This window comes from Phacochoerus africanus, chromosome 13 (genome assembly GCF_016906955.1).
Source record: "Phacochoerus africanus isolate WHEZ1 chromosome 13, ROS_Pafr_v1, whole genome shotgun sequence".
Lineage (NCBI taxonomy): Eukaryota > Metazoa > Chordata > Mammalia > Artiodactyla > Suidae > Phacochoerus > Phacochoerus africanus.
In genome coordinates this window covers 11,712,519-11,735,110 of record NC_062556.1, presented here as the reverse complement: position 1 = coordinate 11,735,110, position 22,592 = coordinate 11,712,519, and the positions used below count along the sequence as shown (strand labels likewise).

The 22,592-nt window shown below is 42.0% G+C and overlaps 1 protein-coding gene across 8 annotated transcripts in view; it reads right to left on the bottom strand.

Moving 5' to 3' along the window:
• Nucleotides 1-22,592, bottom strand: part of NBEA (neurobeachin) — a 636,767-nt gene that overhangs the window by 3,404 nt on the left and 610,771 nt on the right. For 5 of the 8 annotated variants that reach the window (XM_047756277.1, XM_047756280.1, XM_047756278.1 and 2 more), the window contains 8 exons: nucleotides 22,428-22,517; nucleotides 19,257-19,449; nucleotides 17,625-17,696; nucleotides 15,590-15,745; nucleotides 14,899-15,069; nucleotides 4,694-4,795; nucleotides 2,023-2,219; nucleotides 535-686 (listed from right to left, as the gene is read on the bottom strand). In XM_047756277.1, coding sequence (XP_047612233.1) covers nucleotides 535-686; nucleotides 2,023-2,219; nucleotides 4,694-4,795; nucleotides 14,899-15,069; nucleotides 15,590-15,745; nucleotides 17,625-17,696; nucleotides 19,257-19,449; nucleotides 22,428-22,517 — 1,133 coding nt within the window. The remainder of the gene's footprint in view (nucleotides 1-534; nucleotides 687-2,022; nucleotides 2,220-4,693; nucleotides 4,796-14,898; nucleotides 15,070-15,589; nucleotides 15,746-17,624; nucleotides 17,697-19,256; nucleotides 19,450-22,427; nucleotides 22,518-22,592) is intronic. The other 3 variants (XM_047756279.1, XM_047756281.1, XM_047756283.1) reach the window with 1 other exon arrangement.

Genomic DNA, 22,592 nt, shown 5'->3' with positions numbered 1-22,592 from the left:
TTAGGGAAATACATAAAACAACATAAATGAGAGATATGTGAATAAGAAAATAGGGGTGGGGTTATTTCAAGTAACGAATGCCTCATATTTTTAAAACAGAGGCCAGCTGTAGTCTGCACTTTGCATTTGGCTGGAAATTGGTTAGCTAGACGTTGTATGCTTCAAGCCGAGAGTCTGCCAAAAAAATCTATGTTTTTTTCACATAATGTAAGCCAGACAGGCCTGTCTGAGACCAGGCAAGGATCTGAGAACAGAGAAGTTGGTGGGGATAAGTCTACGTTTTGGGCAGGGTCTAGATGCACCTGTTTTTCTTCAGGCTCTTTTTTTTTTTTTTGCTCATTCTCTTCCTGTTTCCTTCTTACCAGAATCCTTTCCTAGAGTACTCACTCCTTTCCTCAATTTACCCTTTTGGCACTAGTCTTTCTTCCGTCTGGATGCTGGAATCTTATTCGCAGCATGTTTCAGTCCCGGGTGAAATGCAAAGGGCTTTCTGACAGTTGTCCAGTGATTACACGTCTGCCTGGCTTAACTCACCTCTGGTCATGGGATAAGTCCATTGCTCTGATGCCGGCGTCGCATCCGGGGTAAATGTACAGCTGCTTGAAGTCGCAGGCCTGCCAGACCTCCACCACGCCATTGTCTCCTCCAGTCACCAGGTTCTGGCCATCGCTACTCAGGAGAATGGCCTTCAGACAAGGCAGAAGAACAGTTTCTCTCAGTGGTTCCCAAATGATCAACACTCACTACTGAAAGGCACCTAATATGGGTCCCTGTCATTACTATCTGCTTTTAGCCATTTGTCCAAGTTGTCGAAAGTCTAATCCATACGCTTTCCAATGTGGAATACATCAAAGTTCTTAACACAGACAAAGGATCTTATCAAAGCCAATTAGGTTACAAAATAACAGAAGTCCCAAAGAGAGTATTATCAGTCTCATCGAGAAAGAACTTGAGAGTTAAAGAACATGATGTTTGGTTCAGTTCTGAATACTAACAAGGTCAAGGTTTTTAGAACAAATGGCAGAAGCATATTTCAAAACTGTCTTCAATACTGATAAACCAGGAGTTCCCGTCGTGGTGCGGTGGAAACGAATCTGACTAGAAATGATGAGGTTGCAGGTTCGATCCCTGGCCTCTCTCAGTGGGTTATGGATCCAGTGTTGCCATGAGCTGTGGTGTAGGTTGCAGACGCGGCTCAGGATCTGGCTTTGCTGTGGCTGTGGCTGTGGTGTAGGCCAGCAGCTATAGTTCTGACTAGACTCTTAGCCTGGGAACCTCTATATGTCGTGGGTGTGCCCCCCCCCAAAAAAAGCGTAAATAAATAAATAAATAAATAAATAAAAAGATAAACCATCAATTACAATTCATTTGTCAGTGACAGGAGATTTAAATGTAATTTTGGTTTAGGGTTCCAACGATAAGATCCTTTGATAATAAAGCCTTTTTTTTTTTTTTTTTGGTCTTTTCACAGCCTAACCCACAGCATACGGAGATTCCCAGGCTAAGACTGAATCAGAGCTGAAGCCGCTGGCCTATGCCAGAGCCACAGCAACATCGGATCTGAGCTGCATCTGTGACCAGCACCACAGCTCACAGCAACACCGGATCCTTAACCCACTGAGCGAAGCCAGAGATCAAACCCGCATCCTCATGGATACTAGTCAGATTTGTTTCCACTGAGCCAGGACCGGAACTCCAATAATGTCACTTTTAATGTCAGGAAGGAGCAGTGCAGGAACTGTTGTTGGTGAAAGGAGCTTAAGAAAAATCTCCTTAAGGGTCTAACCTCTAACCAGACAAAGCCATCATCTCCGAACGCTCATTCACTGAGTTAATTACCTGGGATTAAATGAACTTTGGTTTTGTTTAAAGGATCAATCAACATGAATTTATATGCTTTTATAAACCAGAACACATTCATCTGGATACCAGAGACATTCCATTATGAGTCATTTTATGTAAAATACTCAATCTTTAACCTCTTAGCTCAGCCCCTAGTTAGCACTGAACCTGCGGATTTACCCGTGTTGAATCGTTGATCTCCATTTGAGCTAAAAGTTTCCCATTGATGCTGAAATTGCTGAATCGCCCTCGTTCATAGTAGATGATACAGTGGCCTTCGCTGGAGACAGAAATCAAGCGTGGGAACAAGCAGTTTTCTGGTCCTTCAAGGGCTCTTAGCAAATCTCCAGTGATCGTGTGGACAAGGCAAGGGCCCTCTGTGGAGTGGGGAACAGCAATGACTCTCATTGGTGACAACAGTCACATGCAAGCTCCTGCAAACCTATACCTGGACATACGCTCAGATTTGTTCAAAGGAGAAAAAATAAGAACTACGCTGGCAAAAGCCAAGCACTGATGCCCTATTTCAACAGAACAAATACAGAGAGCTGTTATATAACATACACGTAGCTCTCAAACTTTTTATCAAGGTAAATACTTGCTCTTTTCCTTCATGAGATAATAGTCATTAAAAAAAAAAAGGATACAGTTTATACATTACAGGAGAATGAAAGGCTGTATATCCCAGAAATAGTCTATTAATGTGTTTTTAGAAAGTTTTCTTTAGAAAGCTTAGGAGAATTAGTAAAACAATTGGTAATTTTCTTTCGTATCATCAAAATGTTAACACTGTTCCACATAAATACATTACTATCAAATAATAAGTTTTACCTTTTCTGTAGCCTATACACAAAATGTGAAAAGCAACATTAAGAAAATCAAATAATTCAGACTGTTGGAACACTTTCTGTCTTTTAAATAAAGGAGTGAGGAGTTCCCGTCGTGGCTCAGTGGTTAATGAATCCGACTAGGAACCATGAGGTTGCAGGTTCGGTCCCTGCCCTTGCTCAGTGGGTTAAGGATCCAGCGTTGCCGTGAGCTGTGGTGTAGGTTGCAGTTGCGGCTCGGATCTGGCGTTGCTATGGCTGTGGTATAGGCTGGTGGCTACAGCTCTGATTAGACCCCTAGCCTGGGAACCTCCATATGCTGTGGGAGCGGTCCAAGAAATGGCAAAAAGACAAAAAAAAAATTAATTGAAAATAAATAAATAAATAAAGGAGGAGTGAGGCAAGAATGTAAAAGTGGCATGGGGAGTGACTTATTTTGCTCCAATTGTTTTCTCCCAGATAGAAACTGCATTAAGATAAAACACTCACAGGTTGAGAAAAATAATTGGTTAATATAGTTTGGTATCACCTGTCCCCCACCCCATACACACCCAGAAAAACTCCACAAAAACTCTGTATGAATTATAATCCTATTTTTCAATCCATTGATTTAAGCCGATGCATATTTTATAAAACAAGTGATGTTATAATACGACATCTAAATAGTTTCCTAAAAGTAGTAAATGCGCATTTTGGAAAATACAAAGAATTGGAGAAAAGAGAAAACAGCAGTCACTTCTAATATCAACCATCATCTACAGGAAATGTTTTTCCCTATGTGTATTATGTGTCTTTTCTTTTCTTTTTTTCTTCCTTTATAGAACAGAATAATATTACACATAATATTACTAAACAGACATTAAAAGACGTTTCTTGAAAGAATCCCATGTGTCCATCCCTGAGTTACTTACTCTTAAGTACAAAAATGATAAAACACAGCGTTCCCACCTTCAGACATCATACTCATTACCTATACATGACAAGGAGCCAGAATAAGCTCCTTAAACCAAATCTGATCATTTCCTCACTTTGCTAAAAACTTCAACAGTTCCCTACCATGCTCAAAATAAAATACACCTCGCAAATCCTCGTGCCACCCGCCACCCCACCCTTCTGCAGCCTCCTGTCTCCTCACCTCTGTGGGGTCTTCACCACACTCAGCCCTCAGCCCCTTTGGTTTTCTTTCGGTTCCCCGTAAGCACGAGGCTCCTTCCCGCCCCAAGCCTCCCATGGAGAACTGGTGTCTGAGTCAGACTCAGAACCAAGGTTCCGGATCTGTCCCGAAACTAGACTTCTTCCACAGCAAGTCCAAAGAGCTAAGAGATCATGTTTCCACTGCGCAGTCCCCGGCCTCGAGAAGAAAGGCACCTGAGAAGGGGGTGGGGTGGGCCCAAGGCTGCGTCGGAGGAAAAACCTGACCTCCACCCCCTCTCCCAATCACAGGGGTCTTCCCCTTGTTTTGTTTTTTTTTTTTTTTGGTCTTTTGTCTTTTCTAGGGCCGCTTCCCACAGCATATGGAGGTTCCCAGGCCAGGGGTCGAATCAGAGCTGTAGCCACCAGCCTACACCAGAGCCATAGCAATGCTGGACCCTTAACCCACTGAGCGAGGCCAGGGATCGAACCCGCGTCCTCATGGTTCCCAGTCGGATTCATTAACCACTGAGCCACGACGGGAACGTCCCCTTGTCTTTTACATGTTATTTTGAATGACTGCATCACATGGGTGTGCTGTAGTTTAACTTACCAGTGTTCCGGTTACAATGCTGATGACCACAAAATATTACATAAAATTTTATATATATCTTTTATCTGAGTACTGGCACAAATGTGTTATTAATAAATAACTACATATTAATAAATAAATATTATTAATAAGTAATAAAATGCAATAGCTAGAAAAAAAATCCTATGGGATTACATTTGTCTGTGGAGAGCTTCCTAAAGGAAATAAATCAGAAATCATGGTTACCTTGTGAAAACAGTACAGTTTCTAAAGACCTAAAATGAAAGGATTGTCTTCTGACCTTTAGCACCGCTGATAACAAGGCCAAGTTCTGCACAGACGGAAACACAGACAACTTCGTGGTCGTGGCCTGTGAGGACGGCTCTTGGTGCAGGATAGTCACCTGCAAGGAGAGGGCAGCAGAGAGTCAGTAGAGACCAAGGGCGGGAATGAAGGGCCCCGCCGTTAAATCGGGCATTTAAAAGAGCAAGCATTACTGTTCAGAGAGGACATTTCCTAGCTGTGTGACCATGAGCCAGTTCCTTAACCTTTGCGGTGTTTGTTCATCTGTAAAAAAGGGAAAACGACTGTACCCACCACACAGGTTGTTCGGATGCCTCTTTAGAACACCATGAGAATGGGGATAGCTGTTCTTCTTTTTCTGATTGTCCAGAAATAGAAATTACGCCAACCGCGGCATTCACATGGGCAATCTCATTGAATTACAACATTCACACGGGTAGGTCCAATTATGATCTCTATTTTAGTAGCCTAGAAATCCAAGGCTTTTAAAGGTTTTTCAATTTACACAAGTTTATACAGCTGGCAAGGGCTGGAACTGAACCCAGAGCTGGGTAATTCTGAAACCCATGTCCTTCCGCATTTCAAAACGTGCCTTAAAATCTCCCACAAGCTGCGGTGCTTGGATTTTTGGTTGGCGGAGGGGAAGGAAAGTAGTGAAGGAAAGCACCATCTGAATTTTCCCTGACTTTACTGGTGGGACCTAGCTAAGAAAGTCCAGCTGAATCACATGCGTAGGCATTCTGACTGCCAAGCGCTCTTGCCTCCGCGGTGAGCGCGTGCCTTCTAAGTGACAGGCCGCCTGCTAAGCGAGTTAGGAGTGTAAGAAGGTGTAAGGCACGTGGAATTGTTTAGAACACACCAACCAACCAGGGTACAGCCTCCACAGGCGGACCACCGAGGCCCTCAAAGACAAATGTGTTGAACAAATGCACAGAGTACAGCAGGCATCAAAACATCCACGGATGCATGAAGAGAAACGCAGAACGTTGTTGAATAACCTGCATACACGTAAGGCTGTGAGGATGCTAAGCTGGGAGGGCCTCCTGCCTAACCCTGTCTTATCTGGAGGAGCCGCTCTCGACGGGAACGGGGAAGGAGACCGGCTTGGCTGCAAGAGTATGGAGGCAAAGGAAACAGCAGAAAGTGAGAGGAATTCTGGAAGGCGTGTAGGGGACGGTGCCGACCTGGGTAAAGTCTGGAGCGGCTGCTTTGGAGGTTGAGGAAAGAAAGTCTTGGCCACACAGGACAGGATACGAGGGCACGAAAGACCCTGACGGGAAACTCTGTTGAAGCCACGTGCCCGGAAGGAAGGGCGGGAAACACCGATGAGCGACACCGCTGCGGTCCGACTGCTCGCGTCTGGTCCAGCACCTCTCCGTCACCGCCTCCTAATTCCCAGCTGCTCCCGCTTTCCACTAACAGCTACGCACTGGCTAATGGCTTACACTACCTTTCACTCTTTTAATTTCCTTTGTTGTCTTTTTAGGGCAGACGGAGGTTCCCAGGCTAGGGAATCGGAGCTGTTGCTGCCGGCCTACACCACAGCCACAGCAACAGCAACGCCGGATGCTCAAACCACTGAGCGAGGCCGGGGACTGAGGCAACATCCTCATGGATGCTAGTCGGGCTCGTTAAGCGCTGAGCCACGGCACAAACTCCTAATTAAATAATTTAAAACATTACATATCTAGGGTATATATGTAAGGTTAAGAGAACAAAATAAACTCCCTTGTACTCACTCCCAGCTTAAGAAATACAGAACAGTACCAGTAACTTTAACGCCCCCTTTCTTATGTCTTAGAGAATATTATGCCTTTAAAAACAAACAAACAAACAAACAAACAAAAAACCTGTATTTTTCTCTTCTGTTCATTCTGTTTTACCTGGTGGGTGAGTTTGTGAGCTTTCCTTTATAGTTGCTGCATTTCTCTGTGATTTCACACTCTAGATGGGGTTGACCCCGCCTTCCCTTCCCCCCCCCCCCCCCCCCCCCCCCCCCCCCCCCCGATCTTGTCTCTCAGAGAAACATCCTATGCTTTGGTCTCAAAGCTGATCTTTCTGAGAGCTGCCTCCTGGGTCGCAATACCCTGGCCCCACTGTGGAGGGGGCAGTGGGGAAAGTGAATGTCCAAGGGGTGGCACGTGTGACCACCTCCTGGGCAGCCCCTCCCTTGGCACTGATGTGATGCCACAGCCCTGAGCGGCTGCGTTGGCGTTCCAATTACTTGCCCCACAGTGGCAGGAGGGAAGCCATCAACAGATCCTGGAAAATTCCAGGAAGAAAGTGAATAACTAAAGCGCCTTACCCAGCAAGGCACCCAACACCATTGCTGGGCATCTCCTCCTTCAGACCCACTGGTCTTCTGTCTCCCTAGGAACTGCTCACCATTTTCTGTGAGCTTCCTCAGATCCATCAGCTTCCACACTGCTTTTGAGGCATTTCTGACTTAGACGGTGTGTGGGAAAGGGAGCCGAAAGTCCACGTCAGCTTGTCATCTTATTCTAAATTTATGTATCTTGAATATTAGCAGAGTATCCAATTATATTTGTCAGCAGTCCGGGATTTGTCTGAGATACACACACACACCCACAGTCTACAAAATTATGCTTCAACGATGCCCTGAGTTCCCCAGCAAAATGAAGATTAATTATTGATAAGATTTTATGTGCAATATTACCCTTAATTTTTTCTAAATAACCATTTTATCTTGGAGAGACTGATGAATTAAAAATCCTGCAGTTACATGTTTGATAAAATTTTCATAGACTTTTATTAGACATGTAACTTTTATCAAACATGTATCTTTCTAAAGTTTCCCCTTACATGCTACAGAATAAGTAAAAAGCAATCTAGTTTTATAGCAGGGAATTTTTTAAATGTATAAAAATATTTTAAAATATTCCTTATGTATGCAATATATTTTCTATTAGAAAGTAAGTTTTCCAAAGGCTGACCTCTGATTCAGGAAGTTTAAAATATTTTATCTTTCATTACGATTTCCCCAGATCATTTGAATAAATGGTGAAACTTAACTATTAGGGGATTTTGTGGGGCCCCTTGAAAGTGGTTTCCCTCTTCAAACTATAGAGAAGTAAATAAAATGCCATTCAGGGGGCTCTGAGTTGGGGAATCTATAGCAGGGGGAAAGCATATTTTCTATATTTCCTTTCATTGCCAGGGACAGATGTCATATACCCCAACAATCATTCAAAAGCCTAGGAATAGTCTGTCACTGTCACATCACAATTGATGGATGTAGCCAAGGGTTAAAGGGCCCGCACAGAGGGAGGTGCAGGTGAGACCTCCCCTCTGGGGACCACAGCATCATGGTCCTCCTTCCCTAGTCATTTCTTCAGGAGAAGAGCTTTCTGTGTGATGGAATTACCATGAATGGTAAAGAACAAACATGTCCAATTTTGAGACTCCTTTCAGGCGAGCACTTAGAAACTGCAAATATAATAGGCTTATAATAAACAGATTCTAATTCATTTTTATCACGAGTCGTCTCAATATTTTTAAAATGGATGATGAAAAAAGTACAAAGGTATTAGATGCTACTATTCACAGAGAACTGACAGGACAGCTTTTTCAGTGTGATGGTCTATGGCTTTCAGAGAAATGATCAAAGTAAAGATTACTCATGGTTCCTATTATTTTAAACTTCATTTATGGAACTACTAACATGTAGGGGAAGTTTTGGGCCTTCTGAATTAGAGCTAAACAAAAACAGAAGAGCCTTCCTCTGATCCTCAGTGCAGTTCTGCTGGAGTCAGAAAATGAACCTCTTGACAATATATGACATTCAGATTTTATCTATAACCTTTGTTGAGTCATTGCAGAATCACTGCAGAAGGCATTTTCATTCATGTTTATACCTACATAAAAATGATGGATTTCTGACTTGAAATCCCAGAGTAAGAGATTTTGAAGGGTGCAGTAACTTCATCACTACTCTGAATTCAAGACTTATTTTAAAAATTATGTTAGACATTTGCTGAAAAGCTCAGAAAAACTTTGTTGATGAGGATTCTCTTATGGAGACCCTGTGTTCTCTGCCACCTGAGAGTGAATGCAGAGGTTTCTGGCCCAAGGACCAGACATGCCTGGGCCTGCATTTCCCACAGTCACAAGGTAACTCACATAAAAACATTCCATGGGTTGGAAAACGTCCCATGATGTGGCTTCATTTTATTACATACTCAGAGTACTCGATGACAAACAGAAGACAGAACCTATGGTCCATTCACTCTAAGTTGTTCTTTTTCTTCTTCAGAGGGGACACTGACCATATTTCCCCCTGGGCACTGTTGTTTCAGGGCAGATCTCTTCCCTTGAAATCCTGACTCTGGATCTAAGGTCACAGCACATAACTGTCCTACCATCCCCCTCCCCAAATAATGGACAGTATAATCCACCTGCCTTTCCCAAGGAAGCAGGTCTGTATATATTCACACATGCATATATACACACACACACACATATATACATGCATATATATGTGTGTATATATATATATGTATATGTGTCTGTCTGTCTGTCTGTCTATCTATCTATCTATCTATCTATCTGTTTAATATCACTGGGCTACTCTTTGTCCATGCTTTGTTCATCCCCGAAAACACACTCGGTTAGTGGTGGCTGTGGAGCTGGCCACCAGGATGGTTTTAAAAGACGGCTGGATGTAGACAAAGCAAGGAATGCGATTTGGCAGATGTTTAGTGACAGGTTGGGGCTGGCGGGAGGGTCAGTGTCCAGAGCCGAAGCTTACACAATGGGAGTCCAGGGAAGGGATGTGTGCACAGCTGGAGTCTCCTTTTCAATGGGCTTCTCATTTCATAGTTTGCATAATGCTCATACATGAGCTAAAGACTTGTTTCTCCAAAGTGCAACAGAAAAAGCATGGTAACAATGTCTTATACCTAGTACTCAATGAATATTTGTCGATTTGATTTGAAAACATGAACGGTATATTCTCTTGCAAAGTTTCCTGTTGCTATGATTTTAAACATTTCAACAAGCTCTCTATCAAGCGCTGTGTATCTGGTATAAACATTTAAGCCACACACTTTACAAGCAGGCTGGATTGTGAGCTGAGGTCCCAGTGTATTTCAAGTGTCTGCTGAGGAGACAGTGTTGACTTGCCCCTCTTGTGACTATCTTGTTGGAAGCTACAGCACGTAATGAGAAATGTCAAGTCCCAAGATCAATGAAATTTGGGGCTCTAGGGATTCAACAGGAATAGCATTGATCCTTTTAAAGAACACCAGTCAGAGATGGGCTCTAATATATTGCAAAGAAGGGCTCAGGAGGATAAACGGCCAAGTCCAAGATACCTACCTGACAAAAAATTCAATCAGCTTTTAGCACAAATTGCCTGCTCTGCTCTCCTTTCTTTCATGCGATAGCCTGCTTCCAATTAAAGTGTGCAAATTAATTTTTATCACTTCCAAATTAGTTTCAGAATTTGTGTAAAAGTCTGTTTCAGATGAAAGCATCTGTCCCTCACATCTCTGCAATTCTGTTATCTAGTCAGGGATCTATTTACATCTCCAAGAAAATTGTCCATGTTCAAAGTCACAAGTTTGAAAGAGTAACAATGGATATTGATATTAAGTATGTTAATAAAACAACTATAATGCAACTGGAACCTATGCCAGGTAGCCTTGGCTTGTTTCTTTTATGGTCTGAATCTCTTTGTAATAATCTGTTTCACATTTTCATTGTCTATGTTGCTAATTCATTAAAATTATAAAAGTGGTTAGAAAAGACTTATTTATGAGATGTCTAATTTGTCACAATAGTACATTTGATTCAATGAAACCATTAACTCTTTCTATACCTAAGAAAATCCACAAACATTACCGATTTTTTCCTCTGTGGCATTAATAAAGCTATTCATTACAAATAATAATGACAATGCAAAAGAAGCATACATAGGTTAAAGCACTTGAGTTTATCCTGAGAACATTTTAGGGATATGCACATGAGCTGAGCAAAGGAAGCCGATCATGTTGTGGTGCTATGCTGAATAAATATGATTCAGTCTCTGACACACAGAGTAAATTCAAGGCCCGTTCCTGAATTCTAACAGCTACTGGGATATTAGGTTTCATGCCAGGACTTCCCTCTCCGTGTCTCAATGAATACATACAACCCTCAAAACCTAAGGGCATCGTGTCACACACTTTAATATGAATTTAGACATAACTAGCTTTTCGGTCTGGTGTAGCAATGCAGTATGAGGCAGAAAACACATATAGCCTGATTCTCTGACCTGTGAATTGGTAGCCAGAATAGATTAAACTGAAACAGTAAAAAAAATAAAAAACCAAAAAACCCTTTTTCTTTCATATTGCAAGTTTTCTAATAGCAAGGACTATGTCCGTGTCAACATCCACGGCTGATCCCTGACGTGACAGTCAATTCAGTGTGTGCTCTGACTGCTTTTGCAAAAAGCGAATTGACCAGTATGTATGGCTCTCTCAGCATGCATACAGGGGCTGCCAGGTGAGCCATTTTAACAGATTAAGTCAGTCGCTAATTAGTCAGGTCAATCAAATACTAAAAATGACTACCAATATTTTTTTAGTATTATGGTTACCCACATGGCAAAAAGCTGAAAGCGGTTTTTACGCAATCATTCACTGGTGCCCAGGATGTAATGCTAAGCATTTTGTAGATGCAAAGTACTTACGACACTAAATATTACCTGAGAGCAATTCATGATTCATGAAGTACAGACTTTTGTAAACCCCAGAAAGTCGGAGCCTTTGACTACCTAGCACTCCCAGCTGCTAGGCTGGTACCAGCACACAATAGGCTTTCAATACATGCTTGCTGCGCGGCAAATACTTTAGCTACTCATTGTGTTTAATCTAGAAGAGAATTGTTTCCTTTTATGGTAAGGATAATGGATAAAATGGAACCATCCTACATAGGCTCACAGTAAATGTTCAAGCAAGTCTGGACATGGTGGGTTTTATGGAGGTCCTTTAGGTTCATGATGATGAGAACAGTTTTTGATTAAAAAAATAAATTCCTACAAATGGAGGCAATGCTATATGGATAATATTATGAAGTAATTTCTTAAAAATAATCTTTTATTTTATTTTATTTTATTTTATTTTATTAGGGCTGCACCTGTAGCATATGGAAGTTTCCAGGCTAGAGGTCATGGAAATTCCAGATCTTTAACCACTGAGCAGGACCAGGGATTGAACCTGCATGGTTACTGCTGAGCCTCACTGGGAACTCAAGGATAACTTTGTCCTTTTTTTTTTTTTTTTTTGTCTTTTTGCCATTTCTTGGGCAGCTCCTGCAGCATACGGAGGTTCCCAGGGTAGGGGTCGAATCGGAGCCGCAGCTGCCAGCCTACGCCAGAGCCATAGCAACGCGGGATCCGAGCCTACACCACAGCTCATGGTAACGCCGTGAGCAAGGGTAGGGATGGAACCCGCAACCTCATGATTCCTAGTCAGATTCGTTAACCACTGCGCCACGATGGGAACTCCAAGGATAACCTTGTCTTTAAAGCTTAAATATAATGCTACATTTTAACAAATTCAGTATTCACAATTCTTTTCTTGAGGATTAACATAAACATTTCTATTTGCATAGCGCCTATAGACCTTTAAACACTCTAAATATTACATTTAATGTTCTTACTAAGCAATGAATCAAAGCTATAATTGTTAACCATCATTTGGTTCATAAGATCATTAGAAAGTAAAGTTGCTGACATAAAATTATTATAATTTAACATTTTTCTTTGAAATTTTTTTACTTCGTAGCAGTACTTTATGCTATCTTCTATGCTATCAGATGGTGGTTTCAAAGAAGTGAATTCTCTTTTTGAAAATAACATTTTCATCATTTCTGAGCTTCACTTTGAAGATGCTAATTAACTGGATTGAAAACACTATTCTGTTTCTTAAAGTTTTTTTCCTATCTAGTAAATTCTATTTTTTGTCAATAATAGAGGAAAGATCCCACACAGCCTAGATGCTCAGTCCAGCTTTTCCTCTAATGAACACTACATTACTCTTGGAAATAAAAGAAAATTTGGAAATATGCATAAATACTTTTAGGTAAAATACATATGCGAATGCACCTTGCTGGAGAATAATAAAGTCATAACTGGTAGACTGAATGTCTTTTATACACACACACACACACACACACACACACACACACACACACACGAATTCTGCTAAAAATGAAGTTTCTTTTTGTTAAGGCTATGGTTTAAAAAAGAGCAAATGAGGAGATTTTTAGTATTTAGAGTGTGACATTCCTTATGGTGTGGAATTGTTAGCTAGTGAGTTGAGCTGGCTGGAAAGCAGGCAACACTGAATATGTGTTTTCCTCAAACCAATACCACATCTTAGTTCACAACCTAGAGCAGAGACAGCAATGCATAATACACCCACTTCCTCTTATTCAGCATCTAAACTAAGAGACATGACATCATAGGGCACCTGGAGTTTATTCATCTAGGGTTCTTCACCTCTAGCCATGAGCAACCAGAAAACACCCTCACCTATCTCGTCGTCGAGTTCATTCGCTCACCGTCTCAAATACATATCCCATCTCACTATCCTATCAGTATTTGCAGTATTCCTATCAAAACACGTTAACAGCTGGGGGCAGGGGGACCTGCAGGGGAGCTGGACGGTTGAGCTTCCATGCGGAGCTCTCTCACAGGCCAGAACAGACCAGCCGCCCACTTAAAACACGGCGTCCTGTACACTCCTTTCTTCTCTACTTTCGTAGCATTTCAGTGGCAGGTACACAGTATTCTTGGGAAATGCCTATCTCTGTTTTGTCATAGATACTCCTGAAGTCATGTTTCAGTTTATTTTGGAGGGCAGTTGAAGCTGTGACTAATGTATGAAACAGAATAACCCTCGTTTAGGTATTTGCCATTATCGACACTTTACAGAAACCGTTCTCTCTTTTACAGGAAATACGTGCGTTGGAACTATGGAGAGCTTGTAATTAAAAACAGCAATGATTTCTAGGCAATCTCTTATCTAGTTCTTCAGTCATTTAACAATATGGAAAACCTATTGTGTGTGCAACTCTGCCAGGAACCAAAGACTTGTGACGCAAAGAGAGGGACTCCTGATCCACTTTACTGTTTCCTCAGAAAAGCAGTTCCAAAGAATAACCATGGCTCTTCCATGAACAAAAGTTTCCATGGAAAACATGTTTGAGAAACTGTAGGTTACACAAATGTTGTTTTATCTGAGTAAGGCTCTCAGAGCGTGTAAGAGAGAGAATGAGTATATGCAGTGTTTTCTAAAATTATTTTACTTGGAGTCCCGTTTTGTTTGTTTGTTTGTTTGTTTGTTTCCCTACAGGGTATTTTCGGAAGCACGGTTGAATAAAAAACACTCAGGAATCATCCCAAGCAAAGGAATCATCTTACTCAGTTTTTGCCTCCGCAGTGCCTCATCTGAAGGGGGGACGCAAACATCGTTAAATAAATAAACAGAAATATTTAGTATTTCCCATTGGAGAGGGAAGGAAGTGCCCTCATGAGGCACCCGTAAAACCTCCTGGAAATGCAGGGAAGAGAGAGACTTCATTCAGCTGAGAGAAATCACAGGAAGCTGAATGGACCCACTGTCCCTGAGGGAACTTGCTGCAGGATGGGGACATGTGGGGACTGGGGAAGGGCAGCTGAGCAGAGGGGCAGTGAGAGAGGGTCTGAGAGACTCCTCAGGCCGAAGGTTGGAGCAGTCACTCTTTTTCATGCTTCAAACACAGCTACATTCCAACAAAGACGGTGGCCACTTCAGCATTCATATATGAAAATCCTTACAGCCCCAGGAAAAAAACATGAGGAAAATTTAAAAAGCAAAGCCTGAGTTCCCGCCGTGGCTCAGTGGTTAACGACTCTGACTAGTGTCCGTGAGGACTGGGGTTCGATCTCTGGCCTTGCCCAGTGGGTTAAGGATCCGGCGTTGCTGTGAGCTGTGGTGTAGGTCACAGATGTGGCTTGGATGCTGAATTGCTGTGGCTCTGGCACAGGCTGGCAGCTGTTGTTCTGATTAGACCCCTGGCCTGGGAACCTCCATATGCCATGGGTGCGGAGTTAAAAAGACCAAAATAAATAAATAAATAAAATAAAAAAATAAAAAGCAAACCCTATTTAAGTGAATTTACAGTCTGAAAGGATAATTCTAGACAAATACTCACTGCTATTCGGGTTGTCTCCTATGATATGGTGTCGCCCACTCCAGTACCAGAGGAGCAGGGTGGCGTCTCGAGACCCAGACACAATGTAGCAGTCCCCACCGATGTAGGACTCAGACCTGGCCAAGCAGGTGACCACATCCCAGTGGCCAAATACAATCTGAGTTAGCTTCCCTGAAACACAGCAACAGAACGGCAGGCTGAACTCACTTGCCATTTTTCTGGAAAGGATAATAAGCTTAACTTAATTTTGCCAGATTTCTGAACAGTCAATGTACAGACCTGCAAACTTACAAGGTAATTCAAATCTAGCTACAGAGTTGGTTTACTGAATTGCTTCTGAAAAAAATGATACAAGAATGTCAGTTGGGATTACTTTAAGAACTTATAATTGTGATGTTTGTTTTCAGAGTTTGGGCCAGACTAAGAGGAGGTTTAGGGTGTTTCATTGAATCTGATTTTGGGTGAGGGGGCTGTAATCCCAGTTGTCCTACTAACTCAGGGCTCAGCTCACACTAACGTATGGATTGGATGGAATTATTATAAGTGACCATGTACTTGCAATGTGAACATTTAATTTGACTCTCAGTACTCATGATGAAAAGGCCGGCATTATTCAGTTTGATTTCATATGAACTTTAGGTGTAACAACAGGCATTTTGACGGGAATGAACTATTTCGCACTTCAGTTTACCTGTTTCTGTAGAATAAACTCGGAAGCTCTTATCCCAGAATCCACAGATAAGAATATAGCGATTATCTGCTGTGACCACAAAACAATGTGCATTGATCTGTATGCTCTGGTCCACGAGGTCTGTGATCTGCCGTTTGTTCACGCCAGAGTTATTGGCTAAATTTAAATAGAAAAAGGAATTTAAAGAAAGATCCCACAAGAGTTTCTCCAGGCACATATAGAAGGAATACATTTATGCTTCATTTATCTAGCAATGGGTTTTTAAGGATATAAGATTATTAAGATTTTAACATTTCCTTAAGAGGAATATACACCTTTTAGTAGCAGTGATTATTTATGAAGTCTATTGTATATTTATTTTAAAAGGGTTGGAACTTAAAGTTCTTCCTCCACCGATATGAGGAATTCCAAGATGTGAATTCACGACACAATAAAAGTACGTAAATGCACTTAATTCAATAGATGTTCACCCCGCACAAGTTCATTAGTGTCCAGCAAGTTCAATAATGATGACGAATAAATATTGTATGAAGTACGTTACATAAGGAAAAAATGTCTCAGCATTTGCCCTCATCTGTCATTTTCTGATGGCATTTACAGTTCACGTGGAAAGAAGAAAGTAGGGATTTGAGCAAGGGGTGTTGTTATGTAGGCAGCCCCTCAGGGAGCTTTAGGTCAGCGGCTGTAAAGACCTGGATTGTCAACAAACAGAAGCCTCTCCAGACTGGGCTGGCAGAGGAGGAGGGGAGGAAGCAAGATGGGCGAGGGGTTGGGGAGGACAGAGACAGGCAGGGACTCCGCGGGTAGCCTTGGGATTGAATGTGAATGAAGTCAGGAACTCGGAGACACCGTCTGATTTCCCTGGTGCCTGTCTGTATGCCAGCCTGCCCCTTACTCGATGCCGTCCTTTCAGGCGAAATCCCTGGGCTGAATCCTTAAACAGAAAATGCAGATGTGGAAGATCCCCACTGCTTTCCAACGCCAATTAAATCTAGATGCTACTGTCTGTGAATCTCTACCAACACGGGAATAATGATTCCTAGAGAAGGGAAAATAAAAAAAAAAATACTACAAAAAAACAAAAACAAAAACAAAAAACCCAGCAAAGGAAAAGAACACCAAAGGTCCTGAGTCACTTGACAATGAAGCAATTGGTCCTTGATTAATTAGAATACAGTTAGTCATTTTTCCGTGGTTACATTTTAGCTGTGTGTGACAGTGTCAATGTATCTTTAGCAGAGGAACAGTTGGATGGACTCTAAAAATATTCCTCGTCCTAAGTATGTCCTCCCAAAGAAATGTAAATGCTACTTTGTGTAGGAGTATAAGTAACTAACCCAAAGGGCTGCCTTTCATTTTATTTCTGGGTTCAAAGATGAAGGGTGAATTAGTCTAAGAAAAAATACAGTATAATAACGTGTATATGGGTTTATAATTTTTCAGAATATTTTCATTTTTTTTCTAATTTAGTTCTCCATTGGATCCTATGCGATAGGGAGAACAAACATTATTAGAAACCATCTCACAGATAGGAAATGGAAGCCCAGAGAGACTAAGGCACTTACTCTGGACTAATAAATGCGTATGTGATTACTTAAAAATACTTTGAATATCTACAGCAAAGTGTTATAGTGCCTGAGTTTGCAATTCATATGAAATCTTTAATTAAAAAAATGTTTAGCCCTATTGAATGGAGACTGCCAGAAAGATATTCTTTAGTATTCGTTCTCTGTTATAATAGCTTTGAGTCCTTATCTATTTCAAATACATAAAGTTGTTAAAGAAGAGTGGAGGCTGAAAAGAAAGGTTTGGAATTATGTGCCTTGCCATCTTAAATGACCTCCTAATATACCAAGGAAATGCCACAAATGTTTTAACATCAAAAAGTGCTGGATGGCATCCTACGATTTGCGTAGCTCCTTGATGGTAATTGGACGTTGTTTGCACATTAATTCCGTGGTGGAAAAAATACACTCAACTGTCATGTACGGTAAATAACCACACAAGAATCTGTGGATCTTTGTTATTAACATACCAATTAGTGGGTCCATTTCAATGGGAAGATGATGGGCTTGATCCAAGGAGTAACCTGGAGCTCCTCTTAGGCCTAAAGATCAATTGAAGGAGAAAATGAGCATAAAATTCTTAGAGAGGAGGACTTTCCTAAACGGCAGTGCTTTCTAGTGATAATACAAAAATATATATGCTTAAAACTTATTTGGTAAATCACTCTAAGGATGCTTCAGACACACTACGTGTTTTTGCAGACGGTCTTAAAAAAAGACAGGGATGGTTGGTTTCCACTTATGATGGAGAAAGCTGGGAAGAGTTGTTATCCTAACAGCAAGAAAAAGCTGGATAAGATAGAAGATTATAACGTTTCTTGAACCCATCGGAGAGCTAAAAATCTAAGGAAAATCATGCCTATGAGCAGGGATGGGTGCCGAGCACAGGCCCGCCTGTGCCAAGGCAGAGGGGAGGGTGGGCTCCCACCCACCCACGTGGGCCTTCTTTCCACAGATGACGAGTCAACTGAAGTTATAAAACGGAGCTACCCCTAAGATCTTAAACCAAAAGCTACTTTCAGAGGACGAATGCTTAGGGCTTGACTGAGCTCATTAGTCATACTTTTTACATATGATATAACATACAATATTTTGAACAATCTGGGGGAAAAAAATCAATACTTTATGGCTTTCTCTCAATGCAGAACATTTCCAGAGGCCAAGACACCTACGAATAATAAAGTCATCTTAAAAAGAGATGTCTGCTGCATATTTCTGAGTTGAATGGAAGTCGTTCTTCCTCATGGTGAAAACATTACCAATGACCATAAAATGGGGTGTTTAGAAACTCTTACGAGATTAAGTTTTTCAGAGCCATGCCTAAATTGGTAGAATAGAAAGTCAGGTTAATTCAGCGTGGCTCATCCATTCAGTCTTGGAGACAGTGGGAATCCAGGGAGATCTTAAGTGGGGAACGGGGCCAATGAAATCATTTAGTCACATCTATTCCTGTCCTGGTTAAATAAGTATCAATATGTCTAATTTTTATGACAGAATTATATCACTTCAAGATGTACTGGCTGGAAACTTCGGGAATGAGTTTGGAGAGAACACACATGAAGTCACTGAACGATTTAGAGTCTGTCTGTTCTCAAAGACTCCGAGCTCCACAAAGAAAGACGCTGTTTGTCTTGTCCATGGCTGGACTCCCAGGGCCCGGCACCGCACAAAATACTCATTCAAACAGTCCCCAAATGAAATCAAGAAGTGGGAGAAAGAGGACTTGAAACCATCATCTAGAAAATCTGGATTCATACTCACTTTTGTTTAATATGGGATAAAACTGGTTCCCCCGCGGGGGGCCGGGGGAGGTGCACTCCAGGAGGATGGCATGGTCTGAAGTATTGACAGAGCTGCTTCAACTTATCAAATACCTACTGCATACCTAACTGTTGGCCAAACATTGTGTGAGGGACTGAAACCGAGCAGCAGCGAATGAATGAGGCCGATTCGAGTTTCTCGGGCTGCCTTGGCAGTGATTTCCTCTGCTGCTTTTGGCAGCCCACGTGGCACCCTCGCTGCCCCTCCGCACCCTTACCTTCCCTCACGCCACCGAAGCTGCGAGGAGCCTGTTAGTGCGTGATGCCCGCAGGCACACATACCTACAGTGTTGTGCCACCGGTTCACGGCAAACAGCCTGCTGCAGGTCACGGTCACCACCGCGGGGATGGTCAGGTGGGGAAGTGTGTTTGCCGCCACGTGGGTCACTGGAGAGTTTGATGGAAACTTCAGCACCATGATCACATCCTGTTGCATCTGATCTTTAAACATGAGTGGACTCTGTGGAAGGAAACACTGTTGAATAGAAAGGGAAGAGAGCAAAGAAAACAAAAGGAATAACACAGTTAGTGAGCGCTCGGGGGAGAATGAGGTTACAACAGGCTAGCGTGAGCCCAGACAGACAGCAGGCACTGTGTGACTGTGAGGACGATGGCACAGAGACAAGCAGGGACTGTGTGCACTCTCTGAAAGGGGACACCCAATCGCTGAAGATCAGCTGCAATTTGGGGACCGCCAGGTGGCAGCGTGAGAAGCTGGCTTAGAGATGTGGCGTAATTATTCGATGAAGTTACAACTTCAATGTGGCGCAAAAAAAAAAAAAAAAAAAAAAAACCCAGTCAAGTCAGTTACACGAAATACAAAATGAATTGACTGATAGTTTCATTTTTTTTACCTGGTGGATCTGGGGTCATGGCTACAGTCTAAACAAGGAAAATACTATAGCTTCCCTTGTCAGTGCTATGTGCACATTTCTGCTGAGGCTCTACTGTTTAGGCCTCCTTCCCCTGCTAGATGGTGAGCTTCCTTTTCTTTTCGTTTTTCTCTTTTAGGGCTGCACCGGCGGTGGCACATGGAAGTTCGTAGGCCAGGAGCTGGTTCGGAGCTGCAGCTTCTGGTCTACACCACAGCCAAGGCAACGCTGGATCCTTAACCCACTGAGCAAGGCCAGGGATACTGGCCTCATGGATACTAGCTGGGTTCTTAATGTTTGTTTCTCAAACATTTAGCATATGACTTGATAGAAAGTAGACACCAGACTTATTTTTATCTTCATTTGTTTGTTTGCTTTTGGCCGCGCCCACGGCCTGTGGAAGCTCCTGGGCCAGGGATCTGGCCCAAGCCACAGCGTCAACCCAAAGCTGTTGCAGTGACAACGCGGGATCCTTAACTGCAGGGCTACAGAGCTCAGAAAGTAGATACTATAAGTACTACTATTAAATACTATAAAACAGTGTAAATATTTTTACACAAAAGACACAAACTAAGTTGCTGGAAATAATCAGTATTTCGCTTTCATGCATATCCTATAATTGTTCAAGATATATATATCTGCTAGAGGAACTTAAAAAGGTTCTTTTCTTTATAAACAGTTCCATGCCAATTTAGTCTCTCTCACAATTTCCCCTAGGAAAGTAATAAGTTCTGACTGGGCATTTCTCCAAGATAAATATTTGTATTAGTATTATCATTAAACAGAGAAAACAAATGCGGGAATAAAACCCTCCTGCCAAAGCATTTCATAAAAATAAAGTGTGCAAGAGATTCTCTTGGACAGTTTATTAAAAACGCGTCATCCCGGGGCTGGAGGCTCCAAAGCCACACCTCGGCGTCCAGGCTGCGCCGGCGGGTCTGGATGGGAGCGTGTGCTTGGCGAAGCCCTTCTGCTGGGTCACGGATGAGGACCCACTTCAGGCAGCAGTGGTCACTACTGACTAAGCAAAGGGGGCCGAAACTGCGCAGCTGAATCATGACAGAGGGGAAAAAAAGGTTTGCAAACACGCTTCTTTATGTTTTCAGGAGGTGCTGACTCTCCGTTCCTTGAAGGCTGAGGATGCATCAGTCCTGTGTCACAATGCTTAGCGTCCAGCCTGGCACACAGAGGGAGCTTACTGCAAATTTGGTGAATAACTGATAGGATAAATGAAAGGCGTGAGATACTTGGGTCATAGAATAATAACTTAGACATTTGTTTACACATATTATTATGGACCATATTCTGGGACATTTGACTTCAGTATGATGGGATCTAGTTGATGCCTTGATAAGTGTCTAGGAGAACTGATGAAACGCAATATTTTGAGAACATCTTTGCCTTCATGTATTTTTTCCTTTATTAAAAATTCATGAAAAATCACAGTTTAAAAATAAATCCTAAAGTGGTTTCTTAGAAAAATTTTCTTCTTCTAATTAGATAAAGAGGAGGAGTTCCTGCTGTGGCTCAGCAGTAGAGAACCCGACCAGTATCCATGAGGACATGGGTTCGATTCCTGGCCTTGCTCAGTGGGTTAAGGATCCCAAGTTGCTGTGAGCTGTAGTGCAGGTCGCAGACATGGCTTGGATCTGGCGTTGCTGTGGCTGTGGTGCAGGCCAGCAGCTGTAGCTCCGATTCAACCCCTAGCCTGGGAACCTCCGTGTGCCTCATGTGCGGCCCTAAAAAAAAAATAAAAAATAAAAAAAAGACAAATTAGACAAAGAGGGAAATGTTTACTAAAATTGACTGTTTTCTCATGAAAATGGATTTTTAAAATTCAGATTAAAACAGAAGGAATATTACCTTTTCCCTTGCAAAATAAGAATAAAAGTTTTAATATTAGTAGCTGCTGCTGTTGGTGACACCTATTAACATTTACTGAGAACTATATGCTAGGAGCTCAGGGCTGGTACTATTTTTAATCCCCATGTTATAGATTCTGGAATGTAAGCAGAGAGCTTAAATACCTTGGAAAATTCATTCACGAGTTAGTGGCAGAGATGGTGTTTGACCCGAGACTGACTCTGAGGCCCTGGCTCTTAATCCCACTTCTAAACTGCCTCTCTGCTACAAACTATCTGCATATTTCTTGGCTTTTCTTAAAATAAACTACTCCCTCTACCTCATCTTTCCCCAAAAGATTAAATTGGGCAGCATCATATTGTTTATATTATGTTTTTCTAATTTCTAAATATAATCTAATTTTGGTGCTGGCATACGTCTATAAGCCTGTATGTGTGTGAAAGAGTTTATGTGGAGGTATATATGTAGTCAGAGAGGATGGGTATTTTTGTGAATCCAAAATTGAACTCGCTAAAGCCGAACTTAAAGACATGACCCAGACTCCTTTCTCTGTCTTTCCCTAGAGTAATCAGTATATACTTAGGCTGGAGAGTTAGTCAATAAATCTAGAAGTCTTTTAAAATGCTGCTAAAAAAAAAAATCACTATTTTATTTGATCTATACTCAGGTACAAAGAAAGAAAGAAAAAAAAAATGTTCTGCAAGCTGATATGTCTTACCAGGTGCATGGCAGAGCTCCGAGGTGGATGTGGCTCAATAAGCAACTGAGATGGCGTTTGTCCAAAGTTCTGTATCTGTGCCTCCATGGCCTGCAGCGGAAGGAGAGTGATTGTCATAATCAATATGCATCAATGAAGAGAGGTCAACACACTTTTTGACAATGC